General features: G+C 46.0%; 1 protein-coding gene across 1 annotated transcript in view; it reads left to right on the top strand.

Annotated features, from left to right (window-relative positions):
• ERN1 (endoplasmic reticulum to nucleus signaling 1) overlaps positions 1-17,675 on the top strand; it is an 80,638-nt gene that overhangs the window by 21,160 nt on the left and 41,803 nt on the right. The window contains exon 2 of the mRNA XM_036268297.1: positions 4,136-4,256. Within this exon, the coding sequence (XP_036124190.1) occupies positions 4,136-4,256 (121 nt within the window). The remainder of the gene's footprint in view (positions 1-4,135; positions 4,257-17,675) is intronic.

Here is a 17,675-nt window from a genome sequence, read left to right on the forward strand (position 1 = left end):
GGGAATGTGCAAGTTCATCACTGGGAAGCATGTTTTTAGACGTTCAGGTACACGCAGTTCTCAGCTCTCCTCAGTATTGCAAAAGGCACAGAGAAGCTTAGTTCATGTTAGTTTTAGCAACTGTATTTGAAGGCAGGCATTTGCATGCTTTAAAATGCCAGGGCTGCCCGGCCAGTGTTGCTCAGTGGTTGAGCATCGACCCATGCACCAAGAGGTCGCTGGTTCGATTCCCGGTCAGGGCACATGCCCAGGTTGTGGGCCTGATCCCCAGTCAGGGGTATGCAGGAGGCAGCCAGTCGATGTTCTCTCATATCCATGTTTCTATCTCTCTCTCCTTCTCCCTTCCTCTCTCTAAAAAAAAAAAAAAAAAAAAAAAAAAAATTAATAAAGAAAAGTAAAAAATGCCAGGGCTAAAGAGCCAGACATTTTGTAATATTCATTTGCCTTCTGAGAGAATAACACTGGTCACAGTGGCTTCCTGGCTGTGCTAATTTGAAACTGCCAAGAGCCTTCAAGGAAGAGAAACACCTGTCAGTAGTGACAGGGTTTGTGACATCACTGGATGTTGTGATGAACTGTCAGTGCTCTCAGTTGCCAGATTCAATGTCTGGCCCAACCTGGTATTTTTGAGATTTTAGAAAGACAGTGTTAGATGATTAGTGTTTTATTTCAATTCACCAACCAACCGTAGACAATTGCTCTTCCTGTGGTTTCCAGCTGCTCAGACAGGCAGCTGGCTTTTGTTTCCACACCAGTAGTGAAGCAGCACGGATATATTTTATTAAGTATTAGCCCTTTTTAATATTAATACTGTGGTAACATGTACTTGCGGGCATTTGGTTCATTATAGTTGTAGGCTTTAAAACAACAAAACTCGTCTATTCTTGGAAGCACACTGTCTGACCAGGCGACCTCTCTGCTTCTAAACTTTCGTTCCTTGTTTGGTGGATATTAATGATCCAAGATGGTCAAGTTGCTTAATATCCTGAGATGGAAAGTGCTTCACCTGGGATTCAGGAGCTTGCTGAAGCTCCTTTAAATTCCAGCCTCTCTCCCACCTGCTAACTTGTCCATTTCCTTTATAGCTTATAAAAAATTCATTGCAGATTATGTGATCCTATTATAGAAAAATTAGAAAATAGACGAGAGCCCTGGCCGGTTTGACTCAGCAGTTAGAGCATTGGTCCGTGGCCCAATGAGTCACACGTTTGATTCCTGTCGAGGACACCTAGGTCCCGTCCCCGGCCCTGGTTGGGTCATGTGGGAGGCAACCAGTCGATGTGGCTCTATCACATCGATGTTTCTGTCTCTTTCTCACCCTCCCTCCCACTCTATCTGATGACAAGTAGAAAAATACCCTCAGGTGAGGAATAAAAAGAAAATAGAGGAGGAAAAAAAGCTATTGCTATAATTTTACAGTCTTCTCTTCATCTTTTTTCCTAGATGTATATATTTTCCTTTGCTCTGTGTATAGGTGTGTGTGCATGTGCGTGTGTGTTAGGGCTGTGTGGGTTGTGAATGACAGACACCTAGTTCCAACAAGCTTGAGCGAAGAGGAGAATTCATGTTAAGGATTGGGCGTCTCTGCGCCCAAGGACAGGAACTTGGCGAGGCCTGAGGGTCAGTGGGTGCCGGCCGCGCTCTCCCAGTCTTTCAGCTGTGTTTCTTCTCAGGCTTCTTTCTCTGTTTCTGCCTTTGTCTTTCTCTCTCTTACCCAGTTGTTTTCCACATGAAGGAAAACATATTCACAGAAATCTCCCAAGTTCAATTGCTTACCACTTCAGCCATCCAGAGAGTGCAACCCCATTCTTGTGTGATCCCAAGACCCAGGGTACAAAATGGTGGTTCGTGGGATAACTATTTGGTAGGTGGAGGGGTGCTCAGGAGGGATTTCCATCTCTTGGCCCCCAGGTATGCATGAGTCTTCCCTTTTCATGTATTTAGTCCCCAGACTGCCCCTACCTAACATCAGGAGCCATCCCATATCAAGCTACAGACCCATCCCCTTCCCAGTGGGAGACCCTGAAGTCTTGCTCAGCTGTAGCCTCAGGGGTCTTGTCATAGGGCCACTGTTCTCCAGGCCAAATGCTCTAGGCCACATGCACCCTTCTACTTCAGGTGTGAGCAGGTCCAGGTGGCCTAAAATAATGTTAACTACCCCACCCCCAAACAGTTGTGCATAACTTCTGGATTCCCGGCTAGGGCGGGCACCACCCCCAGGCTTGTTTTCCTAGCCAGTCTACCTAAAGCAGATTTCCTAGTTCCAAAGGTGGAGTTAAAAGCAGATTCTTGCTCCTTGGGTTTAAGGCTTTGCCCAGAGAAGAGACTGAACAGGCAGTGATAACCTTGCTGCCGTTTCTCCCATTCCAGGTGAGTGGGCTCTGGCTCTGGACAGAGTAAAGGGGGAGCTTCTCCTCCAGGCCAGGCACACAGGAGGTGAGATGAGCTGGGTTCTGGAAGCTGTGGCGTCCGTTCTGCCGGTTGGTCTCCACCGTGGAAAAGGAATGCAGGGACTAGTGTCCTGCCCCCTCAGACTGTCCTGGAGAGAATGGGGCTTTCCCTTTTAAGGGATTAACTGGGCATCATCCTGGCTCTTACCAAGAATGACCAGGTATTTGGGGGTCAGACTCCCATATACAAATAACCCCCCAATCTTTGAGATTTAGTGCAAAAAGCCAGCTATATTTTTAAAATAGCATTTGTGCCAAAATTCAAACTGTCTCAGTATAAACAAGTTGGCCTGTTTTTAATCAAACACCTGTAGGAACCAGTTAATTTGCGGACAGTGTAGTGACAAAGGAAGTGGCAGACTCATTACAAAATGGCATTGCTGAATGGGCCCTACCTCAAAAGCATGTTCCTAGGAAACCTCACCAGCTATCACCTGCACGTGTGCAGTGCACACACACACACGCACACACACACACTTGCATACAGCTGCTCCCATAAAATCTGTGTGGATGAGGGTACAATTCCTAGCAAAGCTAGAGGACAGGCAGAGCAAAAAAATCTGTCCAATATAATTATAACTACAGTGTACATTAAATTTTGGATTCTATATTTTTCATGTGATAACGTATATAAACATTTTTCTGTATTGCTGTAGATTTTTCCACATGCTGTTTTAATGATTGCATAATGTTTCAATGAGTGTATGTGTCATAGTTTGTTTCAGCCACTGAAATATTATTGGAAATTCGGGTCTTTCTAGTTTTTTAAAATTTATAAATGAGGTGTAATGAGTATCTTTGTGCACAGAGCTTTTTCCATATCTGGAATTATTTCTTTAGGATATAGAAGTGGAATTACAGGACCAAAAATATGAGCACTTTTATGCTTTCCAGAAAAACTGTACAAACTTAACATTTTCATCTCCACCAGCAATGGACAAAAAAGCAAATTTCACTACCTTGTGCTATTTTCTTTATTTTTTTTTCATTTTTTATTTTATTTTTTTAAACTTATCTTTAGTGTTGAATATTATAGTGGGTAGTTTTCTTTAAAAAAATTTTTTTTATTCATTGAGCATAAAAGGTGCCTTTTGATTTAAATTGTATTTCAAGTATAAGTGAGGAGTGATTGGAGTTGTTTCTTATACATTTTCTTTTATAACATGTCTCTTTTGAAATTTTGGTGTTTTATTACTACATAAACTCATCATAGAATGAGAGCTGTTTTTCCTGTTTTGCATTAAACATTTCCCCTAATTCTTTGCCCTTTTAAATGTTGTGTGTGGGGGTGTGTTGGTATTCCTCTTTATCGTGGAGTCTTGCGAGATGGCCAGGTTTTAGAAAGTGAAATATAACTAAGAGAAGCAAGTCAGTTAGCAAACTGAGCATACTTTCTCTCTCTGTTTCAGCGGAGTATTTCAGAATCCCTGTCCTTGCCATGTTAGGTCATAAGCCTGTCTGTCTGCAGGAAGGATTGCCACTTAGAATAAGGTGATCTGGATTCTAGTCCTGACTCAGCTGCGGTCTAGACAGGTGCCCTTGATGGGAACTTCGGCTCTCCCACCTCAGTGTCCTCATCTTGAAGATGGTGGAGTTTAGAGCCTTTCGGGGTAGGGGTCTGCTGTGGAACGTGCCTGAGGTGAAGAATCATGTTGACCATGAGGTTCTTCTCCATCTCATTGCAGATTTTTGGAAGTCCCAGCACGGTGACCCTTCCTGAAACCTTGTTGTTTGTGTCAACCCTCGATGGAAGTTTGCATGCTGTCAGCAAGAGGACAGGCTCGATCAAATGGACTTTAAAAGAAGGTAATTTTGGATGTGGTCCTTGGGTAATATGGACGTTGGCTCTGCTGCTTCCAAGGAAACATATTCCAGAAAAAGAGAAAAACAGCTATATGTTATTTAACAAAATAAAAAGGGGTAACGGAGTCAAGTAGAGTACAGGGCTCAAAGGTACAGCTTGAATTGTGATTGTCTGTTAAGTGCATTGGTTGAAGAGGGACTCTTTTTTTTTTTTTGCTTATGTCCAGATTTCATGTTTAAATGGCTCTAAGCTTTACTATTAATAGTTCTGGCTTGGTCTTTACAAAAGACATGCTGCACTCCATTTTTTGTTATGTTCTAGTAATTAGAATCCTGTAATCATAATTACGAGAAGGTAGCTTCCCTAACCTCAGATGACTCGTTTGTTTTGATAGAGGCTAGAATAACTGAGGGCTGTAAGCTCTGACATTCGTCCAAGTTAGCCACTTGATTGGTTCTTTACATGGAGGGAAGTAAAAGGCTGAGCCCGGTTCTCATTTCGTAATCTTCCATGCTCCCATTTTATGGTCTTGTCTTCCTGGTGACAGCTAGCAGAGCGGAGTCCTACGGCTGGGAAATTGTATTTGATTTCTAAAGCAGTCTTCCCAGGTAAAACCATGCAGATCCCAGGATTTGGGGCGTTCTGTGTCATCTCTATTATTCTGCCCAGTAATAATTCTCATTTGGCCTTAGGTGAAGGTCCGACCAGCATGTTCTCTTCCGTCGCTAATCTGTGACTCATTATTTTCATGAGCACAGCAAGTGTTTTTCCTTCTTAATAAAATGTTCCAAAATAGTATTTTAGATGGGAAAATACGGGCCTATGTCAGAAGGTCCCACGTCATCTTGTTAATTCAGCAGCACACCTAGTTACCATCCACGGATGATGGCAGCTGGGGCACCACAGACTGCCCTGCTTCACCTGTCTGAGCCCTGCTCGGATCAGCGAGAACTGTAAGCAACAGAAAGAACCAGCTCTCGGGAGTCAATGGCCACAGGAAGACGGTAGAGCTGGGTTTTAGCATTGCATTACAGAATGTTATCTGTCCTGTCTCTCCTTCATGTTTAAGCCTTTTAATGTTTTTTTTAAAACAAAAGCAGAGGTGTTTAAGTTTCATTATTTCTGATTTTATCCAAAGATGGAAATCAACAAGGTGCAGAAGGATTGCGATGAACATGTTTACTCTTGTGTTAGGAACGGCCCCTCAGTTGCAGTGTTCCTCGGCAGGGCGTTTTTGCCCCGCGCCACTTCATTCTTCTGCTTTGCTTTTCCCTGTATATTTTGTTTAAATTCATCTTCTCCAAGTCTGAATTTCTAGAAGTGGCCTCAGCTGGATCCAGCAAAACTGTGTCCGGCCTTGTTTGTTACTTAGCCAATATCAATCTGTTCTCCTAGTATAGCTAGGAGTTTGCCTTCTTTTAGTTTATTTATTTATTTATTTATTTATTTATTTAATCCTCACCCGAGGACATTTTTCCATTTTTTGTTCAGGTAGAGTGGGAGGGAGAGAGAGGAACAGAGAGAGAGAGAGAAACATCGATGCGAAAGGAACACATCGAATGGCTGCCACCCGCACAACCGACCAGGGCCGGGGACAAACCGCAACCGAGGTACATGCCCTTAGCGGGAACCGAACCCGGGTCTCTCCGGACCGCAGGTCGACGCTCTAACCGCTGAGCCAAACCGGCCAGGGCTCTTTTAGTTAATTTAACACATCTTTACAAGACCTAGTCTGTGAAAGAGACTGTATGGGCCCAAAGAAGAAAAAGGCTGCCCTTACCCGCAAGGAGCCCACTGTCTGGCAGGGAGAAATGGTAAGTGCACAGAGCTGGTGTAGCCACCTCAGAGAGGTCCGAGGAACTGCTGGGGCTGGGGCAGGGGCAGGAAAGGCTTCATGAAGCTGGGGTGTTGGAGCTGAGCCTTGGTGGATGGTTGGATGTCAGTCTGGAGAGGGAGACCTGGAAGGGAGCCAAGGAGGCAGCAGGTCTAGGCAGAGCAGGGAGGAGTTAAAAGGAACTTCAAGGAAGAACTAAAGAAATCCGAATAGTTTCAAGTAATAATCGGTATGTTCTGAGTCTCATTGTTTTTCTGAGAACACACTGGCTTATTTTAGTGAAATTCAGCACTGTCTGCCAGTAGCTTCAATGTATATTCCCATACACGGGTTATAGATGGTGGTGTATGGAGACCCTGAGCTTCCAGTTCAGTTTCAATCTTGTAGTTCTAACTAGAGATTTAAAAAATGGGATAGGGCATGCTGGGGTTGGGGGTTGGGTGGGGCTGTAAATTTAAACAGGGACAGCCCCACTGAGTAAGAACTCCAGGAAGGAAGGAAGTCTTTAGGCAGAAGGCCTTGCAGGGGCACAGGTGGGCATGTGCTTGGCATGCCAGAAGGCCAGTCGTGTAGCAACAGAGTGCTCCCTTTACATAATATTTATGATAAAAATGCCCCTACTACTGTCCTGAAAAGAGATTTATAGATGCTAACCTACCTGCACCCACAGTTTTAAAAAGAAAGAAATATATTACCCACTTGGTAATCTGAAATAACAGGTGGGCAGTTTTTAATCACATATATGTAATTTAACATGTAATGCTTAGCTACATTCTGATCTCTGCTGACTCCACTGATGAGTGAGCACGGTGCCTGTCGGTGTAGACTGGTAAAACGCAGGCTAGGATACCAGATACCTCTGGTAACTGGATTTCCAGGACGGTGAGCAGTTCTTGATAACGTTCCAAACAAAGGCACAGCCTTACCTGACTTCGACAGTAGTCACATTCCAAGAAGAGTCAGTTGTATAAAAGTAGGCAAAAAGTGCTTTTGTGTTATGTAAAGCAGTTAGATTGTAGAGTCGGGTAATTACTAAGGGTTTTTTGGCCCATTTGAGTGTCTGGTGGAACATCAGAGCAGCCTGCAATTGTGGGGTGATCTTTGGCCGTGCAGGGCGCTCTGGCATCCCTGGACCCCCACAGTCCATACCACCCCACTCCCCCAGTTCCTGTGACCACCAGGAAATGCCCTCACAGACTTCCTGAGCATTGCCGGGCCATTTGTGCCCTCTGTATGGAGACCACTGGTAGCTCCTGATGGCTGGTGTGAGGGAATCGGCTTTTCTGAAGCTGTTGGTGGTGTCTGAACAAAGGAGCCCTGGTATTGTGTGATATTCGTGTTCCCGCCCCCAAATTCCTATGGTGGAGCCTTTGGGAGGTGATTTGGTTTAGATGAGGTCAGAGGGAGGGACCCTGTGATGGGATTAGTGCCCTTCTGAGAAGAAAAAGAGACCATAGCTCTGTGCTGTCCACAGTGAGAACATAGTGAGAAGGCGCCGTCTGCAAGCCAGAGAGAGGGCTCTCGCTCAACCCACACTGACACCTGGTCTGCGACTTCTCGTCTGTGGGACTGTGAGATGTAAATGTCTAGTTTAAGCCACCTGGGCTGCGGTATTTTGTTATGGCCGCCTGAGCTGACAGACACCCAGCCTTAGCTTTATAGGATCAGCAGGCGCTGCCCTGAGACTCAGCTGATGGAGCCAGGAGGGAGGAGACCAGGCAGAGGCGACTGCACCGGTCCCAGCAAGGGAGACCTGCATCTGCGTGGCAGTGGGGCGTCAAAGCCAAACGGAAGAAGCTTGCCGATGCAGACAGACACCTGTAACTCATCAAACTGGGGTTCTGCAGAATATAGCCCTGCTACTCCATTTCATGGTGTCATAATTGTTTACTTGTTTCAGGGGCCAACAAACTGGGAGTGTTTTGTTTTGTTTATTTTTCTTTCCATAGAGTGGTTTTGGCAGGTGCCTTAGTTCCTCACCCAAGCATGTGTTGCTGTTCCCAGAAATGGAGATTTCTTACACTGTCGTGACAGACTGCACCTAGTACAGAAAATGAGTTTTACTTGTTTTCAGAAACTAAGTTGAGTTCTGACACTTGACATGAGATGGGACCTTTCTAAGCTGTGATTTTCTAACCGTAGCTTCGCTGTCTGTCCGTTTCTGAAACTTCGCCAGTGAGGATGGTTGCGTATGTTTTATTTCAGCTCACACGCAAACAGGAGGTTGCTGTCCTGCCTTCTGTTGGATTGGTTTTACAGGGCTTGCTCTGGCTTGCTGGGGTCCAAAGGACTTGCGTGGGTATTGCCGGCTCTGGTTTACAGTTTTCTTGCACTTAACTTGAAATACTAGTTAATGCTGATTTTTGATACTCAAGTCGCCATCAAATTGCAGGTAACTCTTTAGCCTCCCTACTCCCATCTATTCCATGGCACGGAGCACTGGCTCTAATTTATTTTTTTATTTATTTTTATCTTCATTGTGGAATGTATTACAGATGTTCCTCATTTTTCCCCCATTAACTCCCTCCTCCCCACTCCTGCCCCCCTCCTGCCTTTTCCCACACTGTTGTCTGTGTCCATTGGTTATGTATATATGCATATAAGTCCTTTGGTTTATTTATTCCCATCCCCCAACCCCCTTCTCTTTCAGGTTTGTCAGTCTAGCAACCAATTTGTACTTCTTAATCCCTTCACCTTTTTCATCCATTCCCCCAACCCCCCTCCCATCTGGCAACCAACAAAATGTTCTCTCTATCTATGAGAATGTTTCTGTTCTGCCTGTTCATTCTGTTTGTAGATTCAATTGTTGATAGATATGTATTCATTGCCATTTTGTTTGTTCATATTTTTTATCTTTTTCTTCAAGAAGACCCTTCAACATTTCATATAATAATGGTTTGGTGGTGATGAACTCCTTTAGCTTTTCTTTGTCTGGGAAACTCTTTATATGACCATCGATTCTAAATGACAGCTTTGCAGGATAGAGTAATCTTGGTTGTAGGTTCTTGCTTTTCATCACTCTGAATATTTCTTGCCACTCCCTTCTGGCCTGCAAAGTTTCTTTTGAGAAATCAGCTGACAGTCTAATGGGAACTCCCTTGTAGGTAACTGTTTTTCTCTTGCTGCTTTTAAGATTCTCTCTTTGTCTTGAACCTTTTGCATTTTGATGATGATGTGTCTTGGTATGGGCCTCTTGGGGTTCATCATGTTTGGGACTCTCTGTGCTTCCTGGACTTGTATGTCTATTTCTTTCACCAAGTTAGGGAAGTTTTCTGCCATTATTGTTTCAAATAGGTTTTCGATTTCTTGTTCTCTCTCTTCTCCTTCTGGCACCCCAAGATGCGAATGTTGGCACGCTTGAAGTTGTCCCAGAGGCTCCTTACACTATCCTCATTTTTTTTTATTCTTTTTTGTTGTTGTTGTTTTGATTGGGTGTTTTTTGCTTCCTTATATTCCAAATCGATGATTTGCTTCTTGGATTTACATACTCTACTATTGAATCTGTGTAAATTATTCTTTGTTTCAGTTAGTGCCTCCTTCATGTCTGACTGTGCATCTTTCATTTCTGACTTGTCCTTTTTTGTGCTCTTGAGGTCCTCACTAAGTTTGCTGAGGTTCTCACTAAGTTCACTGAGCATCCTTATAAGCAGTGTTTTGAACTCAGCATCTGTTAGGTTGCTTATCTCCATTTCACGTAGTTCTTTTCCTGGGGTTTTGTTCTGTTCTTTCATTTGGGACATGTTTCTTTGTCTCCTCATTTTGGCTGCCTTCCTGTGTTTGTTTCTATGTATTATGTAATGAGAGGTATGGGGCTATCTGAGACCAGATGCTGCTTGTTTGAAAGAATTTAGGAAAACCTGAAGCAGGATCCAAGACAGGCCAATCTTATGGTTAAGCAAGTGGCAACAGCTTGGGTGGGCTTGAAAGTTGGGTGGGCTTGAAAGTTAGGTGGGGCGGGGCGGGGCCTCAGGGAGTAAACAGGGCAGGGCTACCAGTGTGAGCCAGGTTGCTGGAGTCCCAGATATGGCGACTGTCTGCTGCCCCAGGGAAGGGCTCACCAAAGGAACAAAGGCCTCTGACAGCACGTGTGCCCCGGAGAAAGCCCCCTCTCCAGCCCTCGCTCCAGTGCCAAACAGCTCAGTTCTTCCCTGGATGTCTCTGGCGCCCCTTGAGCTGCCTCCCCTCCAAGCTTAGAGGGAGAGAGTCCGATAAGTCCGTGCGCGGGCCCTTTAAGGAGCTGCCTGGGGCTCCAGCCTGTCAGCTTCCCTGAGCCTCAGTTCCCGCTGGTTTTTCCAGCCAGAAGTTATGAGGATTCTCTTCCTGGCACTGGAACCCTGAGCGGGGCACCTGGTGTGGGACGGGGACCCCTCAGTCCTCAGGGAGGACCTTCCCAGCCGAGGTGTCCTCCTGATTTTTATCCGCCACATGTGGGTGTGGGACCAGCCCGTCCGCCTCCGCCCCTCCTACCAGTCTCGATGCAGCTGCTGCTTTAATTCCGTAGTTGTAGGACTTCCATTCAGCTTGATTTCAGGCGGTTTTGAATGATGGTTGTTCTGTAGTTTAGTTGTAACTTTGATGTGGTTGCGGGAGGACGTGATACCATGTTTACCTACCCGCCATCTTGACTGGAAGTCTGCACTGGCTCTAATTTAGAACCATCCTTTACTAATCATAAAAATGTGCTAACTGTGCAGCATGGCCTCTTTCCCCTCCGGATGGGCCCAGACTCCTGAGATGTCCCTTGAATGGTTAATATTGGAGAGTCTTATGAGGGAAGGATCAGAACAAAAGTTGTTATTTGAAATTTGGAGAAAATCTCCCCATACATTTCCCTTTCTTACCTTGTGCTTCTTGCCATGGTTCCCCCCGGTGCTGACCGTCATGGCCCACCCCTCTGGAAAACAGAGTGATGCTCTGCTACTTGGTCACCAAGTCCTGTCATGTAGACTGAAGAGGTGTCTCCCAAATCCTACTCCTCCTCCCCATCCCCCTTGCCAGTGCCTCGGCCGGGCTGTCCATCCATTTCCCAGATAATGCAGCAGCTTCCTGACTGTGGTCCCTGCACCTGTCTTGTCCTCCCGTTCACCCACCACGGTGCTGTCAGACATGCCTCTGATGAGACTGATTGGACCAGGCCACAGCCCCGCTGAAGTTCTCTCAGGCTGTCCTGTGGCAGTGCTACTCCAGGTGTGGCTGCCTGCCCGTGTTCCTGTCCACGAGGAGGGAAGAACAAAAGGGAGAGTAAGCATCACCCATGATAGGTTGTAATTTTCAACAGCTGATCCTTCGCCAGTTAGTATGGGGAGCGCTGACCCACAGGGTCAGGGCTGAGCTCTCCAGGACGCATGCCAGGCCCTTCAGAATCCGCCCTTGCCCACCTCTTCAGCCTCAGGCCCCTTTCCTCCTGGGAGCTGCCCCTTGTTGCAGCTGCAGCTCCTCTCCGGGCCTCAGAGACGTCAGGCCTTTGCTTCGCTCCTCCCCACCGGCCACCTGCACTGTTGGGCAGGCTCCTATTCATCTGCCAGGACCCCTTCCCAGGTCACTTCCTCCTCAAGCAGGGTGAGCCCCTTCTGCATCTGGGTTCTGGGGGCACTTCCTACTGGTGGTATGAATTTTCGTTTATATTTGTCTTCCTGCTGAATTTCTTACTCCTGAAGGTGGGGTCTCCAGATGGCCAGGACGCCCAGCAAATGTCTGAGGCACCTAATGCCAGCTTGAGTCCCAGGCCCCTGCTGACTAGATGTTTTTTGGGAGTCCTGAAACACAGATGAGACTGACTTTGCTTCCTCATGATATGTCGTCTGTCACTCGTACCATCATCACATTAGTTCCCAGTTCCAGTTTCTGGTCTTGAGTTTCACATGGCTTTTGCAACTTGTGGCAGGAGGTGTTCTTTCCTGTCCTTTAGCCGTGTATGTGTTCCTCTGGAAGAGTCCGAGTTCTGTGTGCAGAGGTGTAATGGGAACATGAGGGAAGTTGCCGAAAGGGTTGACGTTCTGTTAGTAATACTAAGCTGTTTTCTCTTATGGAACTTTCTAGGCCTCAGATATGCATCACTACCTTTTTACTCCATTGCTTAAGCACAAGAAAGGTGTTTATTTGCTCTCCATTGTCTTGGAGGACTGAAAATTCAGTTTTGTGAGAAGGGACAGGAGAGGGCCTGTTTCTACTTTTGAGGATCTTGAAAATGTGTTTTCTGTATTTTACTTTTTATCATGGAAGATTCCAAGCATAAACAAACAGAGAATCATACAATAAGCCCTCCTGGACCCATCACTCAGCTCCAGCAGTCACCAGCCGGTGTCCAGTCTCACCCATGCCCCTCTGCACCCTCCCTCATGCACGTCTCGCACCGTGGGGGCGTCTCTTAGCAGTCTCCATGCGCAGCACAGATTTTAACTCCAGTGGGTAGTCTTTGCTGTGTTACTTGACATGTATCAGAGCAGTTGTGAATGTTGAAGTGCCTGAATAAAATGCCTTTGCAGGCTGTGACTTCCTTATTTTTGCTTTTGTTCGTCTTGGGTGCTGCACTCCCATCACTCAGGAGTGAGTTCTGTGAAGTTATGACATCCTGAGAGGCATTTGGTCGCAAGTCATAGCATTGAATTGCCTTATCCTCCCCCCTTTAATTCCTTCACAATTGATGGCAGCACTCAGTGTGTGTTTTTAGGTCTGAGTTGCTATGCCAAGGGAAGGTGAGTAAGAGCCTAATAGAAGTCAACTGCCTTTACTACAGGCGGTTTTTAAACTTACTTTGGTATCTCCCCATGATCATCTTTGTCAGACATGGCATTTGGTGACGTGCATTTCTGATGAGATTTGGGTTTTGAGGCACTTTTGACTGGTTGTCTATTTTTAAATGCTCTCCTCATGCACGCTGAACTTTGAGAAATGTTTGAGACTTTCTTCCCTATGGTTTGGACCTGACAACGTGACTGGGGCGGAAGGAGCCGACTCCAGAAGAACTGCCCCTAGAGGGAGGAGTGAGCTGCCACTGCGGAGAGGTAGTCCCTACGGTTCACTTGAGCACAGGACACATATCTGAAAGACCTGAGTTTCGAGTTAAGGGACCTTGTTTTGAGTTAATGACCTTGTTTCTACCAATAATTTTCTTAAGAAAACAGCATGAGAACCTTAGGTATTTCTTTGAGGAAACGGTAGTTGCTTATTGCAGTCAGACGAGCTGATCTAGATTCACTGCCGGCGAGGATTCGAATCGCCGTGCTGCCCTGGCTGGCTTGGCCCAGCGGTTAGAGCGTTGGCCCGCGGACCAGAGAGTCCCCAGTTCGGTTCCCGCTAAGGGCACATGCCTGGGTTGCTGTTTGTCCCCGGCCCTGGTTGGGGTCTTGTGGGTGGCAACCAGTTGATGTGTCTTTCTCTCATCAATGTTTCTCTCTCTCTTCCTCCCTCTCTCCCTCCCACTCTGAAGATAAAAGCAAAAATGTCCTCGGGTGAGGATAAAAAATAAATAAATAAATAAATAAATAAATAAAGCAAGCCTCCATGCTCTCTTTCACTCATCCCTTTCTTTCACTTCATTATCTGAGCAGGACTAGGTTTTGATGACACCCTCCCCCTCCTTTCTGGCTTCTGACCACCCCTCCCCAGCTCCCCATCCTGCACCCCACTTAGGCCATCTTACCGGGGTTATTGAGTGGCCTTCCTCACTACCCTTCTTCAGCCCTTCTTTTTCTCGCTCCTACAATCTGTACCTACCATGCCACGCCACAGAGTTCTCTCGACTTTCTTCTCCATGGCCTCGCTGCCTGTTGTCCAGCCTCATCGGCATTCAGAAGGAACACTGCACACTTGCCAAACCCATGTCCTTATCCCACAGAGGGGGTGACAGCTCTTCCCTCATGTTGTCTTGTCATCCCCACCTGCTGGGCCAGCCCTCTATGGCGCCTTTCCCCCAGTCCACCAGCCCTCGTCGACGTGTTTCAGCCACTCGTTTTATATTGTTTCATGTACACCAGCTTTCTAAGCTCCTTTCTTTGTCCTGCACAGCATGGCACAGGGAGCCCTGCTGATGGTAGATGTCTGGCGTGTTTTTGAGATGTGTGTGGTAAATTTCAGCAGGTGATTATTAATGGTTGGGTTGTCACCCTCTTCCTCAGGAAGGGAGGGAAAGACAAGGCTCTTGAGTATTTGGTATGGGGGAGGCTTCCAGGGAGCGCAGAGCAGCTGGGACTTCATTTGTGGTCTTTAGTCTTTCTGAACCTTCCATAAGGGCCCACTCAGAACATCTTAAACTCCTGCTAGAGGTGCCCTTAGAAGGGGCTGCTTTGGGGCATTTCTAACTGCCTGACATCTTCGTTGTCCCTGGAGAGGTCTTGCTGTCAGAGAAGAAGCTGGTTTTAAATACCAGGTGTGCAGGGGTCAGTAGGTGGTTGTGCTTTAGAAAGTGGAGCCAGGTGGACAGTATTCTGCTGGAGAAGCATGGTGTTCCAGAAGTATCAGCACTCATCTGAGGAAGAGAAGGCAATGATCTCGTAAGGTTCCGTGAGCTGCAGTCAGATGGGCAGCCTGTTCTTGTGGCTTCTGTAATCAAAGGGATCATATTCCGTCCCACGTGGAAAGTCTGCCTGCAGCTACCTCCAGAGAGAGGCCGCAGTTCCGAGCTCCAGTTTGAAACAATTGTGGTTGACTTTATCAGAGACATTTTTCTGTGCTGCCGACTTACCGCACCCAGCTTTTCCCCAGACCCTCGCCAGTGTGGATGGGCCTGGTAAAGTCGAGGGAAGCCCCAAATGGCACCGACGGGCTCCCTCCGAGTCCTGTGGAATGATAGGATCAGGCCATCATGGTTTACACTACAGGAGAAACAGGTCTTTCTTTTCAACCTGTTAGAAAGATTTTGCTTTTTTAAGCTTCTCTTCTTGTAACTTTTCATTTTAGAAGAACATTCACAAAAATAAAGAGAATAGTACCATGAAACCCTCATGCACCCGCACTCAGCTTCGGTGCCAGGCAGTGCATGGCAGGCCCCCTCCCCCACCTCCATTATTTTGAAGCACAGGTCATATCATTTTTCTCATAAATTAAAATATGTTTTAAATGTGAGTGAACAAACAGAACTGTACCTGGGCAGCTCGTTTTAGCTTTTATTGTGTAGGTTTCTATGCAGAAAAGTCCTTTTTAGAAAAACGTATTTGAATGACTGTATTCCCCATACAATAATATCTTTCTTTCATTCTGCAGACAACTACTAATTATGAGGGGAGCAAAGACCTGGGCAGCAGTTACTCAGGAGTTCACTCTGATTATTCATTAAACTGTACCTAATAAGCTTTGTGTACCTTTCTATGTATATATTCACAATAAACAAAATAGGTGATCCCTGACCTTCCAAGTGCTTAAAAGTCAATCCAGCCCCGAGATATTTGAGAACCAGAAAGGCCAGATGCAATTAAGTGCCTGTCCCTTGAAAAACGTGCTAAGTGCATCATAGGAGCATACCAAGTGCAGGTTCGGTCCATTTCCTGGAGGAGGGGGCATTAGAACCGACCCAAAGGACAAATGGATTTAGGTAGATGGGATGAGCAGAAACACCAACATGACAGCATCAGGTGGAGTTTGGGGAAGAGATGGGATAGGAAGATAAATCATGGGGAAGAATTGGGCCCTGGTTGTGCAGAGCCTTGAACGTTTAGGCCTGTGGTCCCCAAAATGAGCTGAGGGGCCCTGGTGCCACCTAGAACTCAGAGAGACCACTGAAGGTTGTTTTAAATTTTGTGAAAACACAACAATGGTTCACTAGTACCAGACATCATGCTTGGGGTTGTTTAGCATTTCAACCTGAGAATGTGCTGTTGTCCTTGCAGTGATTTATCTTTAAGCTGAGTGTCTGGCAGTTACTATAATAAAACCCAAATACCACATGAAAATCAGTGTAGAGCGGTAAGGAGGGTGTCTAATCTGATCATAAGATTAGAAGTAGGTGCATCACCCAACAATTACACACATCTCATTAGTAAGTAATTATGGTTAGGAATGAAACAAATGTTATTCTTTCAATTTACATGTGTTATTTTTTTCACGTGGTTTCTAAATTGCTAAGCCCTAAATACTTAAGTTGTTTGGCGCTAACTGCTTAATAAATAGAACTGCTAGGTATTTCTTTTGCCTTCTGGCCCTGTGAAGAAATTACTGAGACACTAAAGGGTTCTGCAAACCAAGAATTTTGAGGACCTCTGGCCGGAGCCACAGAGATGGACAGTGTTTTCAAAGCAGAAAGGGAGCCAGCGTAGGATTCATGTGGAGGGAAGACTCGAACAGATGGGCCTTTGTCCAGCCCTTGCAGGATTGGTGGGGTGCATCTCTGATGGGCAGAGATCCAAGACCGGTTGCTGATTAGGAGACTTTGGTGTAGACCCAGGGAGAAGTGCTGACTGCCTATTTTGGCAGTGGTAAAGGAGGTGGAAACAAGGACTTACATTTTGAGAAATGCTTAATGAATTGAATCTTACAAAACTCAGAACCTGATTGAATGGGAGAGGGTTAGAATTAAGAAAAGGAGAGGGTCAAGGACAACTCTGGGTTTCACATTGTGTGACTGGGTGGAAGTGGGGTAACCCACCCACTGGGGGGTTGTAAAGGAGGATCCAGTTCTGGGGGGGTATGACATCAGGGCTTGAGATACCCCATAAGTACTTGGAAGTGGGACTGGGTCATGGGCTCCATGGGAGAATGTTGTCAGATGCCACATGGAGACCTATGAGAAGGACTTGCAAGTGTTTGTTGGATCTGGTCACTGAACTTGACAGTGGCAGTTTTGGTCTTATTCTGAGGGTAGGGGCTGAAGGGCAGTGGATTGAAGAAGGCAAGAAGGTAAAACAGCCCTGGCTGGTTTGGCTCAGCGGTTAGAGCGTCAGCCTGCGGTCCAGAGAGACCCGGGTTCGGTTCTGGCTAAAGGCACGTACATCGGTTGCAGTTTGTCCCCGGTCCTGGTTGGTCGTGTGAGTGGCAGCCACTCGATGTGTCCCTTTCACGTCGATGTTTCTCTCTCACTTCCTCTCTTCCCCTTCTACTCTATCTGAACAAAAAATGGAAAAATGTTGAGGATAAAAAAAAAGAAGGTAAAACAGCACCCAGAGCAGTGGTTACCCAGTATGATGTGGGTCAGAATTACCGAGCACGTGTTTAAAATGCAAATTCCCTGGCCCTACCTACAGAAGCAGCTTCCCAGGGAAGGACCTAGAAACCAACATTTGAAAAACTATGAATAACTTGTACATTGCTGGTGGAGATGTAAATAGTACAACTACTTTGGAGAATTGTTTGGCAGTTTTTTTGTCAAGTCCAGTATAAACAGTATGGCTTAGCCATTTTACCCCTAGGTGTTTTCCCACCAGAAATGAAGATATAGGTCCAAAAAAGACTTGTACACAAATGTTTATAGCATCTTTATTCACATTTTTCCAGCCCAAAACTAGAAACACACAAATGTCCATCAACGGATAAACAAATTGTGGCCTATTCATGCAGCGGAGTACTCCATCCTCCATAAAAAAACGAACAAAGTATGAGGCATGCAACAATATGAATGACTTTCAAAGACATGATGCAGAAAGAAAGAAGCCAGAAA

This window comes from Molossus molossus, unplaced genomic scaffold (assembly GCF_014108415.1).
Source record: "Molossus molossus isolate mMolMol1 unplaced genomic scaffold, mMolMol1.p scaffold_m16_p_19, whole genome shotgun sequence".
Taxonomy (NCBI): Eukaryota; Metazoa; Chordata; class Mammalia; order Chiroptera; family Molossidae; genus Molossus; species Molossus molossus.